General features: G+C 34.9%; 1 protein-coding gene across 6 annotated transcripts in view; it reads left to right on the top strand.

Moving 5' to 3' along the window:
• The window catches only part of FMN1 (formin 1), a 188,629-nt gene extending 176,570 nt beyond the window's left edge, over positions 1-12,059 (top strand). For all 6 annotated transcript variants that reach the window (XM_048305986.1, XM_048305987.1, XM_048305985.1 and 3 more), the window contains 2 exons: positions 1,420-1,504; positions 2,561-12,059. In XM_048305986.1, the coding sequence (XP_048161943.1) occupies positions 1,420-1,504; positions 2,561-2,605 (130 nt within the window). In that variant the 3' untranslated portion in view covers positions 2,606-12,059. The remainder of the gene's footprint in view (positions 1-1,419; positions 1,505-2,560) is intronic.
• Positions 12,060-15,616: the final 3,557 nt, after the last annotated feature.

Here is a 15,616-nt window from a genome sequence, read left to right as displayed (position 1 = left end):
AGCACTGGAAAGCGAGACAACACCAGGAACTATCCAGTAGAGGCTAAAATACCTAGAGAAGAAATTTTTGTTTCCAACACTGATAACATTTCCAACACTGATAAAGACAGTAATGAACTTATGAATGTGTTCTGTATTTTAAAAGGCATCTAGCTTGCTGCTAGTATTACAGCAAAGAAGTACACATTAGTAATTGCAGCTATGATCCACTTTCCTTTTTGCTTTTCTTCCAAAATTCCTCAAAAATTGAGTGTGTCGAAAGTGGTTTGAACTGGACATGGTATTTTAAATACTTTTTGACTGGCCATAGCAATTATTTCTGCCAGTGGAAAAAGTTGAATAGGAGAAGAAAGTAGAACTTTTCAGTTCGAGAATGCCAAGAAATGTGTTGCTTCTAGTAAACGACTGACTTGGTGTATGTTATTGAAAATTGCTTTCTGAGTTCCCTTGCTTGTAAAAATTCACTCCCAACCTCTTTGCTTTAGCATTTTGCATATAGAATTATAAAGTAGGTGTATGTACCATCAGTATTATAGAGGCACTTAGCACTGGGCAGATCCTCTGTTAGGAGTGCCAAGAATTTTCTTTCCTTTTCATCACTGTTTAGCACATAATTTCCCATGCACTTTCCAGCCCATACAAGGAGAATCAAGTCCCTTTAATTCTCCGTTTCTCCTTTTCCTCCTGATGAAACTCCTCATTGGGCTCTTGTTAAATCCCCACAGAAAGAAGGGTTCTGTATGCAAGACCCTGAGAGCAAAAGGCAAGAAGCAGAGGAATCAGATTTGTGTTCTTCTTTCCCCTCGTCTCTACAGTACTTTTGGCAGACTAGTCTGTAGCTGTACACAAGACAGCTTAAACTACCCTGAGACAAGAACCTCTCGTACCTTCTATTGCCACATCAGTGAGGCTGGTCAGTCAATGCCATCTAAAGCAACACGGAAAACATTAGGAAAAAAGTGGCAGATGCTTTCCTTTCAAGGTTTTCAGAGAAAATATAATGTGTAGCCTGGCAAATGGCCTGCTAAAATAGCATATTCGATGTGTACAACAGATTAGGCCAGCTAGCTCTTGTTTTTTTTCAGAGGAGGATCTTTTTGCCTTGATACCACAGCTTTTTTGGTGGGAAAGATACTCCATAAAATCCAGATCCTGCAGGAACAGAGAAATAATTTTCCTGATGACATTTTCAGTGAGCAGTACAGACAGGCTGTCCTTTTGCTTTTGATTTTCTCCATTTGAAAATGTACTTTGATCTACTTTTGGTACTTTATTAAGTGCCTTTGAATAGAAATAGTAGCTTTTGGGTTAATGTGCCTAAAAAAAGTTACTGGTGGGGCTTCTCACAAATTATATACCAAGCAGAGCCAGAACACCCTTCATTTCATCAAATCTAATGACATCTTTTCTGTGTTTCAGAATTAAAGTCGCTCAGCAATCAGTGAGCAAGTTAACTGCAGAGAAGAAAGTTGAAACGAAGAAAATCAATCCTACAGCTAGCCTGGTATGATCTGGTTTCAATATAACATTTGAAGGGGTTTTGTGACACCATTCTTGTCATTCAGAATACTGGCTGGTTTCTACTGTTGTTGTAGAGTGTAGTATTCTTAGTTTAAATGCAGCAGAGTGATTTTCTTCCCAAGGAGAAATGTTAAAGCTTATGCCCTATGGTAGTCCAACAGTTATGTTTAAAATTTAGTTCAGTTGTGCCTAAGCATGGTTCTGCTATTTTAGATAACAAAAAGAGCTGCTTTTGTGGTTTCTTCTTCCCTTGTACTGTAGTCTCTTGTATTTTCTTCCGTGCTTCAAAGTGCATTGAAGCACACTGCATATATTTGTCCAATGGCTGGAGTGTCTGTTTTTTTCAAAACCTTAAAAATCTTGTTTCTCTGTTGAATAGTGATAGAAGGGATTAAATCCCCATTTTATTCCTTGCTGTACACAAGTGTTTTTGATACAACACAGTAAGACGTCTAATAAATTGCGCTGTATATAAATCCTTTTTTTGTCTGTGTGCAAGGCACATAGGGTAGACCAGAATTTCTCAAACTCTACAAGGCAAGAGACTAAGGGAGGAAATGTACACGAGGAATCAGTCTATTATTTCCATTCCCAGCAGAGCATATCAGTTGCAGATCAGGCAGCAGAGATACGAATGACTACACTCATCTGGGAAGAGGTCATTAAGCAAGATCATCTAGATAATGCTAAATTAGAGCCTTTATGTCAGGAGAAACCATTCCAGACACAAGAAGGTATTAGAATCACATGAATTTGAAATGTATCTGGTTTTCTCTAGCTGCACTGGTCTTCACAGATGTGTGTTTTTAAAGGTACACAGTATTTGACAAGTATGTAGCTAAAGCAAGTTCAGCTTTTCCACCGTAAGTAATGAACTGGTTTTACACCTTCTTTGAGTGCTCCAAGCATTTTTTAATTAAAGAAAACAGTAACTGACTTGTTTCTCCGTATTCTAGACCAAACGTTCATGGCAACTTGAGAGGAGATGGAAAATTACAGACAAGAATTATAATAAAACTCTTCTTTTTTTCTTTAACAGAAGGAAAGACTACGTCAGAAGGAAGCCAGTGTGACTGCCAACTGAAAGAAGAATGAAAACAATGGAGTGATTTCATACCTTGCATGATGCTTTACTACACCCATGGCCCAAGAAGCACCTTATGTTAGATACTGAATTCTGCTTTGCTGATCTATCCCAGGGCAATCCATTAAAGACTTTTGAGTTCCTTCAGAGGGGTTTGTATGTATGGTCAATGGAGGGAATTCTAAGAAGGCTTTTACATGGGAAGTCAAAATTATTTTCTGTAACTCTTCCTTACATTGCTTAAAATGCATCTTGTTGTTAATGGTTAATTAAAATATTCTGTGCATAATGTATTAATATGGAAGAGCTAAAATGAGCATTTTGGATGCTGAGTTAAGTTATGACTAACAACCTGTAGGTTATTTACAGGGCTTTATGTAGATGAAAGCAAATATGCCATTCAGTTCACAAAGGTCTATTGCATCATGCTTTTTGTTACTTCAGCAGTAACTGAGGTAAAATTGACTGATTCTAAACAATTTTACAGTATCTAAGTATTGGATACATCTTTCTAAAACTGATTAAATGTAATTATAGATTCATGCTGTATTTTACTATAAATATTTTTATAGAAACTTCAGCTTATGCCATTCATTGAAATGGGAACAATATTTTGCACATAAAAAGAAATATTCAAATTCTTTAGTTTTATGATTGATGGCATAACTGATCTATTATTTTTATGGTTTTAATCTAATATTTCCTAAATTTTGAGCTTCAAAAGAAAAAATGATAAAATGTATATTTTTATTTCAGTATATATTGCAAATATCAATTCCATAAAGTGATGAGCTAATAGGTCATTATTCATTAAGATACAATAATATCTCTCCATGAAGTTACACATTTGCCATTAAATATTTAACTTTTAATTCCATTGAAAGCTTGCTTTTAAACAGCAAATATCTCACTCTAAAATACATTATGCAGCCTGCTCTTGTCCCCCTATATTTGTATGAAGAATGTGTCCAGCATACCTATATATTTATATACATATATACTTATATATATATATACATAATATAATAAGTAAAACTTGAGAAAGAAATAACAGGGTCTTACTGTCCTCCTGTAACATTATAACCATTGCCATAAAGTAGCAGAGCCTGAAAATAACCCTGCTGAATATCTACCATTACTTGAAGATTTTTACTGCATTTTAAGGATTTGGATTCTCAGGAGGAGAAATCTTGAAGCAAAAGTTAATTTAAGGTAAAACAGAGAAGTGATTCTGCTTGCTGTCCACAAGAGAGAAACTGACTTTATGATAATGGTGTATGAAGTTGGTTACAAAGAGAAATTAGGTGAAGCAAAACGGTGCAAAAAGCTATTAGGGGAAAACCATTAGGCCTTTTCTTTGAAACAGGAAGGAATATACATGAGACAGACATCAGTTATCGTACAGCAAATTTGATAGAGAGACTGAGATGAAACCTAGGCAAAGTAATCCCTAGCAGTGTACATTTATATTAAGGAAAATAGCAGTTGTGGAGACCTATTCATAAATTAACTTGAGATTTCACTGCAGGTTTCTTAAATTAGTATCTCTCTCATTCCTGGATAAATAAAAACAAAGGACTCAAGATTCTCTTGTAGGTTTGGGAGTTCCTACCTGCTTCAGGTATACTCAAGATGTGTAAGAATCTTATGATTCTTATGAAAGCAGTCAATATTGTGCCAGCAAAAATAATTTGATTTGTAGTTTGACTAGTCCCATTGCAGAGAAAAAAAATTCCAAAGATTTAAGTAGTCTGTCTTCCACTAACTAGGTGAAGTACATTTCTTTCAAATACTATTAGTGATAAACAAGAGGAGCAATAATGCCTTTAAAAGCCAAAGAACAATAGCAAGCAAGGCAATTCTGATGAGTGTTTAAGCAAACAGTGTTTATTTTTGATACAGTTTTCTATCTATCATGAAGATAGTGTATATTGCCATTTGACTTGACTGAGGATTTTTCAATGAAGTGTTTTACTTGACGTTCAACAAGAGCAGCACTGTTTGTGAAAAAGGATGGTCTTGAAAATTCCTATTACAAGTATATTGTGGAAAAAAGGTTTTAACTTATTGAAATATCCTGTTTCAAAATTTCTAAATGTGAATTTTCATTTTTCAGTTCAAATTGACTTCATTTTAAAATGTTGAAAAGTGTATATAAAAAGGGATTAAAATTAAAATTATTCATTTAAAGCATTCCTTGATCAGATTTATAATTCTTTTTTCAGATTATCAATTTGCGTAGGTTTTGCCAATTAAGGCTATTTTTTAGAAGATTCAAAACTTATATAGCACAGGACCTTGTTTCTTCGTAATTTTCAATTTTATTGATTTTCCTCTCGTCAGAGTTTCTGATTCCAGCTTCACCCATGACTTAAATCCTTTACTGCTAGTTAAACTATTTTTAAATCAATAGAAGAATACACCTAGACTGTTTGACTCATTCTCTTAAGACTTTAAGACTCCTGGATGGAATTCATCAGCTAAATATCACACTTACCCCCCTTAGTGATACCCACAAGGGTCTTCAGACAGTGATTGAAGCCACAATGGTATATCTGCTGGCTTTAACTAAAATTTTGTATTGGAGAGGAGATATTTACAGATATATATACATAACCTGTTTATTTATGAAATCTGTAGATGCTCCAGGCATAACAAATATGCTTCAACCAGCGTTCATCTTGGGGTCACCAAGTGTCACCAAACGTTATGTTTTAAGCTTTAAGCTTTAGTTTGATGCCTCACTTTACCTTGAGCTTCCTAGTTTGGGGAGAATAAAAGGAGAGAAGGAGAAAAGAAAGAAACTATAAAGATGGAATGGAACAGAAGTCTCTGGTACATGCCTAAATTGCTGTCAAGGAAGTAAAAGTGAAGAGTGGACTCAAGCCAAGCAGCAATAGCTAGACAGGTACAATCTTCTGGTCTATGTAACTTAAAATACCTCTACACTTCACAGAAGTCTCTTCTGTGACCATGAAGTAGATGTAGCTTAAGAGGGGGAATTTTGTTTTGTTTTCACTTCTTCTGTTACTGCCAAGCTTCTCAAAGACTGCAAAGCAAAGCACTATTAAAACCCATGTTACTCATTAGGTGCTTATTACCCACAAAAATAATATACAGTACTGATTTATAAATCGAATTATTAGGAAGAATTCTGTCTAGGTGAGTAGATAATAATCTGTTAAGTGTCCTTTACATTATTTACAACACTACCACTTGCTAGTTTTAAAATGGAAGACCTTTTAGTGTCTTCGAGATCTTACAATAGAAACTATTTTTTCATTATGATTTTACTAAACTTTGAAAACTACCCAGGTGTTTTGCCATGACTAACCCATGCAATTGTTTTGCCTTGTGTTTTATCATAGGGTTGTAAATGTATAGATTGAATTTTAGACTTTTATATTTAACTTAGAATTTTTTGCATTAAAACAGAAACTGTGATCTTCAGTTTTTATATATATAGAAATTTAAAGTAGAATAGGTGGAATATTCAGTAAGCAGAGATAAAAATAACTGAGGATCTTAAACACTTGTAGGAAGGATACATTTTTTGTAAGATTTCAACCTTTCTGAATTGCTGAGGATATCTCCTCCAACCAGATATAAACAGCCAGGGTATCTCTGACCAGTCTGGCTTTTTCTCGCATGAAACATGAATAAAGTATTTTGTTTTCCATGTGGTGGAGAGGGTTCTTATTACCCTTATTTTCCAGTAAATTGACAGCAGTTCTTTTCTTAGATCTGAATATCTTTCCCAGCTGAACATGGGGCAGTGGAAGACTGTGTAACACTTATTTAGTAATACTATTTCTTCATTGCTTCAAGTCACTATCTTAAAAACGGGTGCCTTAATCTTGTGTGAATGTGGAATTTCAGAAACACTGTATAATTTAGAAATATTCATCTCCTCCATCTGTGTTTAGGCACCCATCTGAGCATGCAATTTCAGAAAATCATGTTCACCTAGTTTTTGCCCCTTCTTGGCCTTGTCTCAGTCTTGTTCAATATTGTTGTGGATCTTGCTTTTCTTTTTTTTTTTTTTTTTTTTTTCCTTCCTTTAACACTTTTGGAATTTATTAATGCCAGTTAGAGAATTTCAGGATTTCCAGTCTGAAGAGTTCTCTTTGGCATTCTTCATTTGAAGGTAAGCCTATGTATTTGCATATAAATATAAAGAAAATTTAAAAAGAAAGTTAACTTGATTATAGTCAATAAGTTACTTCAAAGAGAGAAAAATACCAGGAACTACATGTTTCGTTGCACCAACAAGGAAAAATATAACAAAACAGTATAAAAATCAGATAAAATTAGCAATGAACTATTAGTATTGAGGCTGATAACCACTGGAAGAAGTTAGCAAAGATAGCTGTGGTTTCTTCATTTTCTGATGTTTCCAAATCAGGATGGAACATTTTTCTGAAAGGTCTGTGTAGTCGAATATAGCTTATTTGGCTCAAGTGTAGCCAAGTTGCATCCCCTATCCATTGATTCACGTGTTCCAATAGTTCCTCTAGACAGAAAAACGTAATAATAAGTATGTAAAAGACTTAATAAAGTATTTTTCCTATCAGTAATGAAATATTCTTATCTAAGATGAAAGAGCTCTGTGTTGTGATTTTGAAATTAAAATACTGCACATAGTGTGGTGTAGAACAACATAATGCAGGAAACCACTGTCAAATTATAAATATTTATATTACAAGTTATTAATAATTAACATTTGTTGGAGGCATCTTACAGTATTAACAAGACAGCAGACTTGTTTGCTCTGAAATTCAACACCATTTTGGAGATTCCCAAGCTAGGTCTGAGAAAACTGGCATTTTGGATTCCACAGTGAGAAATTCCAGAATCATAGAAACCCTAGTTCCTTAGTAGTCAAAGGTTTGAGCATATGCAAGAGACTTTACCTTGGGTACAGTTAGCATGGTGCCAGATTTAAATAAGTGTCTCTCCTGTTAGTGAATTATTAGATATGACCTGCTGATACCATTACCAAAGATTTCCACTGCTCAGTAGGGTTTAAACCGTAAGAATTTTATCCAACTATTTTAGAGATCTAAAGTTCAGAAGTTGTGCAAGCAAAACTGGTAGAACTCTTCAAAAATACTTGGGTTTGCAAGTTTTTTTCAAAATGCCTGCAAGATCTTTCTCTTGTGTTTTTTTTTAAACAACTTTCTCAATCTAAAAATATTTTTTTAACAACGTTACTAAAATTGATTCTTTTCCACTTGTTGAAAATGTGGTACACCTAAACAATACTATCTTACAAAATTTTGCAAGCTTCAACTGGATTGAAATGATTTTGATATGATACCTCATAGAATTCAAGCTTTTAAATTAGGACCTGTTAGTGAAATTTAGGCACTGTATATAAGAGAATATATGTTTTAAGCAGCAATGAAGTAAAAATGCTGAAGAGTGACAGAGTGCTCCACCTTCCTGGGAGGACATTATCAAGTGACATAACCTTTGCCTAGTGTGGAACAGCATTGCATTTCCTGTGATTTCCTTCTACCAGGTGTCATCTCAGACTAAATTAAAGGCTGCACTTTCTTTTTTTTTTATTAGATATTTCTGGTTAATTTCATTTCATACTATTTCACCTCAATTTCACCTTCAACAAGCTAATACTGAGTTAATAAGAAGCTTTTTTATAGAGGCTGATAGTGCTTATGTATGCATGCAGTTTTACTTACGTATGTATTCCTCTGGCCCACACAGTAAAAAATATCCATAGAGAACACCGTGGGGTCATGGGACTGGATAAAATCTTTTAGAATCCTGTTAGGAAAACTGTACTGAACTCTCCCAGTCTGGGACATGATTTCTTTTCTGTGGTAGGATCTGCCTGCAAAAGTTTTGGTGTTCTTTTGGAGGAAGGAGAAGGCTGTTGTCATGGCATCCTTGCTTTAGCCATCAATTTCTAACAGTATGTTTTTCAGGACTTAACACTGCAGAATTCCCTGAGCACAGATTGCCCCGGGGGACTCCTGGAAGGGAGGCTGGAAAATAATGTCAATGGTTGATTTTCAAAAGGGAAAGAGATCATATCCGTATTTCCAGATTAAGTTCAAAGCTAGCAGCTAAAAGCTAAAAGCTAGCAAAAATTTTGTAGAGTTGTATGTATCTACTCATTAGGTTCTACAGATTTCAGAAATGCTGCATTCATGTATGTGAACATCATTCTGTGCCTATTACTGATCATATGATTACTTGATATGAGCAGAATCCCTTATATATTCTCTTTTATTTTGCTGTGACCAGTAAAGTATTGACTACAAAAACCACTGAAAGAGCAATCCATCATCAGAGTCCTGACAGACAGCTGTGTTTGAGGTTTCCCACTGTTGTCCTAGCAGGAACATTCATATTTTCCTAGAGATGAGTTTAGCTGCCATGAGATCTGCCCTCTCAGCCTCTCTTAATCATAAACTAGTACTTGTGTCATAGGGCCTGATAAAATTCTGTCGTCACTGATAACTATAGTCTTCACTGCAGTTAGAAGTTAACTGGGGCACAAAATAATACTAAAAATGTCAGGATGTTTTTGTGATAGACATTAAACTGTAATGTATTGGGTAATCTCAAAGACCTGAAGAGTACTGACAGACTGAGATTCATGTCCTGTATTGGTACCGACACATGGCATCCTCAGAGGAGAAGTTCAAGTGACTTTAGAAAAAGGACCTGTAATATCTGTTCACTGGTTGATAATGTTCCTTTAATTTTTTTTAATCTTCCACAAGATGATTTTTCAATCTCTGAATTATGCATTTGAGTACTTTAAATGGTATATTTTCTCTCTGACTTCTCCCAGAGGGACCAAGCTTGTAGTTCAGTACTTCTACTTTCTCATTTGGCGTGCTGTAAATACATTCCATTGTCGTCGAACAAATGATCATCCTGAGCAGCTATCCACAAACAATATGTTACAGAAATTGCAGAAACTGGGTAGCAATCTATGGCTATAGCACCGTTTCCTACAGCTTGCAGCACCAATAGTCAGCAAATTAACATAGATACTGTATAGCACCTGATACTTCTTAGTTGTAGTTTTAGGGATGTATTGCCATTAGCAGCTAATCACTGTAAACTGGATAAAAGCCATGTTCTTCTTCTTATAATTCTTCTTTTCTATCAGGGTGATTTTTTGTGCTGTGGGTATCTTCTAGATTTTACATGGGAGGATACCATTTTGTAATTAATCAAAACAGAATAAGCTCACAGTTCTATTCTAGATTTCTTTTGTATCTGACAGGAAGATGAATAAGTAAAACTGATTTCATTCCACATAAAAACAACACTTTTTTCTCATTCTACTAATTTATTTCTTTTGTGTTACAGTCCAGTGTGTTTTAGAAGGGATGTAAAGACATTAGGAGGTTCAAGTATTACCATTCCTTAAAGATTCCCTGTAAAGTTCAAATTCAGCAAACTGGCATGGAGAACTCCTCTCCTATCACCATTTTTCCTCACCAGGTTATGTAATTCCTCAATCTTCCTCTTTTATTCAAAGTAAAGTCACGTGGTTACCGAATGTCTGGTTGCTAAATGTCTAAGAAAAAGATCACTTATTGGGTGAGAAGAAGTCAATTAACCTCCAAACCAAAATAAAAACCAGTATGGCTTTATCACACACAAGCTGAACCTTTGTAATTCACCTGAGTTGAACACGATGGCATTTCATAGAGTTAAATAATTGATACAGTGTTTTCATGCATTTCTGTTACGTAGCATTTTACACGCAGGAAGCCCATCTCTCCAAGTAGTCAGAGACAGAACTTGTGCATTTAGTTACATAATCGACTTCTGCTTCATGGAAGACCAGATGTGTGATAGGGGAGATGCATCTGAGTGTTTTGGCATTGTGTTTTACACGTATTTTCCATTATTTATGCAGGGGCCAAGTAAAAATACTCAGAAACATAGCTAGAATGCAAATGTTGCAATGCCATTGAAAAAACAGTATTAAACCTCACCATATCTTCCGTGTGGATTTGCTTTTGAAGAAGTCCATCCTCATGTAACTTCCTATTAAAGTGTTCTTTTGGGTTTGTTTGGACTCTGTTTAATTAAAAGATGATACTGTATCAGACAGTCAAGCCGCCTTGTCTTGGACGAGCTTCTAAGGGGGCCTGAGTGCTACAATAGTCAAGTGAAATAATCTGTGTGCATGCTCATCAGGCATGTAGACTGAACAACACACTTTCATCTCCATATAGCTCAGAAAAGGGAGAGACTTGAGAAGGAAATTTAACAGATTTTTAGGTGTCAAGTTCAGAAAAGCTATGTCAAATTAAATGTGCTTGTCATATTGCATCAGTTTTGACACCAGTGATACCTGTTGCAAAGGAAGACTCATGCTCCATGGCAGATGGGACTGGATAAGAACTCTGCACAGAGAGTTGATAAAAGCACTGTTTCTTGTAGGTGCTTTCAGCAAAGCTGTGAATGCCCAGATGATAACTGACTATATGTTCCCCAGAAATAACAGAACCATATATTTTAAGAAATATATATGTATAATGACACTATTTTTGGTGGGGGGTATATCAGCCTCAAGAACAAAAGTGGGCCCTGCCATTGTACTTAGCTGTTGCTCTCTGCACTAAAAGCCTTGCCATATTCAGAACTAACAGGAGGCAAAAATGGAGAAATAATATTATGTGAAAAATCAAGACTTGACCACTGGAAAGTGTTTTTAGTAGGACTGTAGTATGATTTTCAGCCTTCATTTAACTCTTTTTTTTTTTTCCAATAATTTTGAGTTAAATATTTGTGCTGTTGAACATTATTATTGTTGGTACTCTTCCCTCTCTTCTCTCCATATGACTCAAAATCATCAAAAGAGAGGCTTCTTTGGCTGCCTAACTTCTCTTTGAAGATGTAGCAAAATGGTAAATTCTCTTGCAATGCTGTTAATGTTCTATGTGTACCTAGCAAGTTTCACAGACATAACAGCATTTAAGTCTCTGATGTCCATATGGGATTTGCTTTAATAAAATCATAGCTTTGCTTGAATGTTTGCAAATACACTCAGTGATTATATATTTGCTGCCCTTTGAATTTAAATCAACTTTGCATTTATCATTCTACAATATGTAAAGCAAAAGTAATGGAATATTAATACGGTTTAGATGTTTTTTGGTTTTCAGGAATTAAACTCCTTTGAGTAGTTCTTGATTAAGTATCTTATAAATGTCTTAAAAGAATAAGCTAAATAGATTCAGGTGCTTTTTTCCCCCCTCCACATTGTAATTATGTGTGTGTGTGTGTGTGTGTGTGTGTGTGTGTTTCTACTGTGTATCTGAAAGTATAATTTTCTCAAAACCAAGATGTGCTATGATTGACTTTGTAAAAGTTACTGTAGTGGGATGGAGTATTTATTTTTAAACTAAATCCTTAAGGAGACGTTGACTGTAAATAAAAGACTATATTTTCCTCCTCAGTATTTTTGATAATTTTTTCAATTGTCTTTTTGTATGGAAAATATATTACTGGGATACTGTAGGTTTCTCTGTTTGAAAAATTCTGTCTAAATAACTTCTCTTATTTACACTGCTTTACTGATACAGTTAATATCCCAGGTTCATTGTGGTCATTAGAAAAGACAGTATTTCTCAGATCTGCAAGGAATTTGAATATCTACCTTACTGATGTCAATTTCTTGAAGGTATTTTGGGCGGGGGGTTTGCAGCTGTAACAATTTGCACACGTCTGAAGATGTAGATTTCCTTTAGGTCTCATCCCACTTTTGGCTACTTGTCTCATTTCCAGATGTCTAATATTGAAAAGCTTTTCAGTAACTCAGACCATACTGCCCACAAAATCATAACAAAATAGTATCTCAGAGGTTTGTATCATCCATGTCTTCAGACATTAATATTTGTATTCTGTTTTCTAGGGAAAGAAAAAACTATAAATTGAATTTTAACTTTGTCTATATTTTACTGTTACTTGTATAACCATATTGATAGTGTAGGAAACCTTACTATCATTAGTGTATACTTCTCCAGTTTTCCTATAGTCAGAATAGAAAACAATTACAATTTAAGTAGAAAATTACGCTGTGATTTCATTCTGCAACTGACCTTTTTTGGGGAGTACAGAAACTGGAAGCCTCTTCACTGGGATACTCAGTAACTCTTCAAAGACAGATATATTTTAGGCAGTTTTGAGGGGGAATTTAGCATCACACATCACATAAATTTAAAACCAGAAGACTGTGCTTTGGTTTTAGATGTTTCTGGAAACATTATTAATGTAATTCTTTGAAAATCCTTATCCTTAGCCAAACAGAGTTTGGAGTGATCATGTCAAGAGAGAGTAAGAGCAACTGTATTCTGTGAAGGACCTTGAAAATCACAGGTTAAAACAGGTTAAAAGAGGAAGTGGAGAAACTCAGCAAATCTACAGCAGCATGATCTATAGATTTTGGGTTGAAAAGCTGCATTTCTCATCATAGAAAGACTGGAGAAGACAAGAGTCTAAGCAAGGATTTCAGCCACATAGATGAACTGAAGATAAATTGACAGATAAAAATAATCACCAAGGTGCAGACATTAACCAAATATGAAGAACTGTTTGCAATCAATTTTCTGTAGAAGGGGACACGTAAGAACTGGGACCAACCTGGTCTAGTGGAAGGTGTCCCTGCCCATGGCAGGGGGGCTGGAATGAAATCATCTTTAAGGTCCCTTCCAACCCAAACCATTCTGGGAGTCCATAAAGACATACTAGATGTCACAATGATGAGCATGTTAGAAATATCTACATAGGTACTGAACAGTTAAACAAGTATGTAATTAGTTACATCATCTTAATTAAAAGTAGCTGAGCAAAGCAATCCAGCTTCTAGACAGTTGCTCTCTGTTCCTTCTCATATTATTTACTTAGTTTCATAGTCCTCTAAGACAAAAAAAAAAAAAAGGTGTGCTACTGAAAAGATGGACTTTATAAAAGCACTTTTGCTTGGAATCCTAATATGCCAAGATGCCAGATGACAGATGGTTTATTCACATTAACAACTAATTTAGTTCATTAAGAACCTGAATTTGGCCCTTGGGTCCAAAAGGAGTGATGGAGCCCAAAGTTCTTGAACTTTCTTTATGCTCCTTTGAATGCAGGACTTTTTTAGCAACATACAATATCTAGCCAAAGAGCAGTATTTGCCATAGAGCTGTGCCTGTGTTATTCTGAGAGAAAAATACGACATGCAGGGAAAAAAACCATCAGATAAAGTGAATTTATTTCCAAGAATAATAACATACATGTTGAACAGAAGTCCAAATTTGTAAGACCAATCCTGAAGGTCTAAAATAAATGGTACTCTTCTGAGCATACAAAGTTCTCATCAAACATAAATCTTATTTTCTATGCTGCACAATTCTTTATTATTTGTTAATGTATTTCAGCTCTGGGGCTATTGAAAATGTTACTTCATAAATACAGAATTAATTTGTGATATACTGATTTAAAATATTCTAAAGCAAATTTCTGCCTCTAATTAATAGGCAGATTTGATCTATACAATTAAATAATTTCAGAGATGCATAGTTTCATGTCTGTAAGTATCACAGACATTTATCCAGGGGTTAAATCTGGAAATAAAAGCGGGCATTTTTAAGTTACTTTATATAAATATGCAGATACATATATATGCATATGTATATTTTTTAAAATATGTATACATACATACCTCTAATAGAAGCTATTCTATTGATATGACAAAAGAAATTGATTCTGTTGTAGATCTAATATCTTTATGTCAGCAATATATAATGAAATTTTCATACATCTGTTGTTCAGGAAAGGACAGTTAGTGCAAAATCAACAGTAAAAGCTGGATAACTGTAGTTATTGAAATAATTTAAAAGCAAATGAGCATTTGAGATGTGTTTGCCAGAAGACTTAAAGCAGACTGGGGATTTCTATGTGTAACCTCTTTCATGAGACAAATCCCAAGGTCCTTTACTAAATAATGAAATTAGCAATGCAAATATTGATGAATACACTAGGTCAAACAAAGCAATCCTTGCTTTGAGAGTGCTACTACCGTGAGTCAACAAACCAAGCGATTCCAGATGCAAAAAAAGTGCAAGCCCTAAAGCCAGCCAAATGGGAGACCTGGTTTTAAAGGCATGCTAGGTTTTTGGGAAGGATCAAAAAATGTTCAAAACAGTTCGCAAGTCTTGGTTTTGCTTTCTATATAATTGTTACATTTCATTGTGTCTGTTTGCTGTAGGGCTTTTTGCTTCTTACAGACAATCTTTGACACACTCATTAATGTGCCATTCTTTCCTGTAAGATGGTGGATGAACAGGTGTTTGGGCTTCAGAAGTTCCTGGGTTGCATATAGGTCATTTACTATATGGACTGGTGCTTGAAGAAATGATGTTCTTATACAGGCAATTCCCAGACACTTGGAAAAAGTTTGGGGTTTTCAAATTTGGTCTTACAGTACTGTTTTATCTACCCCTGAAAAGAGAAACTAAAGCTCCACAGATCACAGCTGAAGACAGGCTCAAAAGAAATGAGTGGTGATTTAACTTTTACAACTTATTCTTTCTGAGTGAAACTTGTTTAGGCATGCTGGGCCTTCATGAAAACCCTCTGCAGCTTCTTAAAAAGAATGTGAGGGGTGAGTGAGGAATAATATTTTCAGTCACAGTGTGTTATAAGACTTCTAAGACTTCTTTCTTTTTTTTCCTTTTGCATTGTTTCCTCTTTGTAAATTTTTCTTCCTCTTTCTCCCTCCCTGGTTAAGAAACCATTGCTGGATTCATGTGCATTTATCCAGCTCCAATATTTGTTCATTACTAATAATAAGATTTATTCAAACTGCAAATTCCAAGACTGAAATGTTTAAGCCATTTGAAATTGCTCCAGAAATTGATCTCTAAATTTCTCAGCCAGATTTTTGGTCATACTTGTAAGTATTTTTGTTAGTACTTACAAGTTTTCATTTCAGATTCAATTAGTCACAGAGTCAGGCACAAAACTCCA

This window comes from Corvus hawaiiensis, chromosome 6 (genome assembly GCF_020740725.1).
Source record: "Corvus hawaiiensis isolate bCorHaw1 chromosome 6, bCorHaw1.pri.cur, whole genome shotgun sequence".
Taxonomy (NCBI): domain Eukaryota; kingdom Metazoa; phylum Chordata; class Aves; order Passeriformes; family Corvidae; genus Corvus; species Corvus hawaiiensis.
This window is presented reverse-complemented; position numbering and strand designations above follow the sequence as displayed.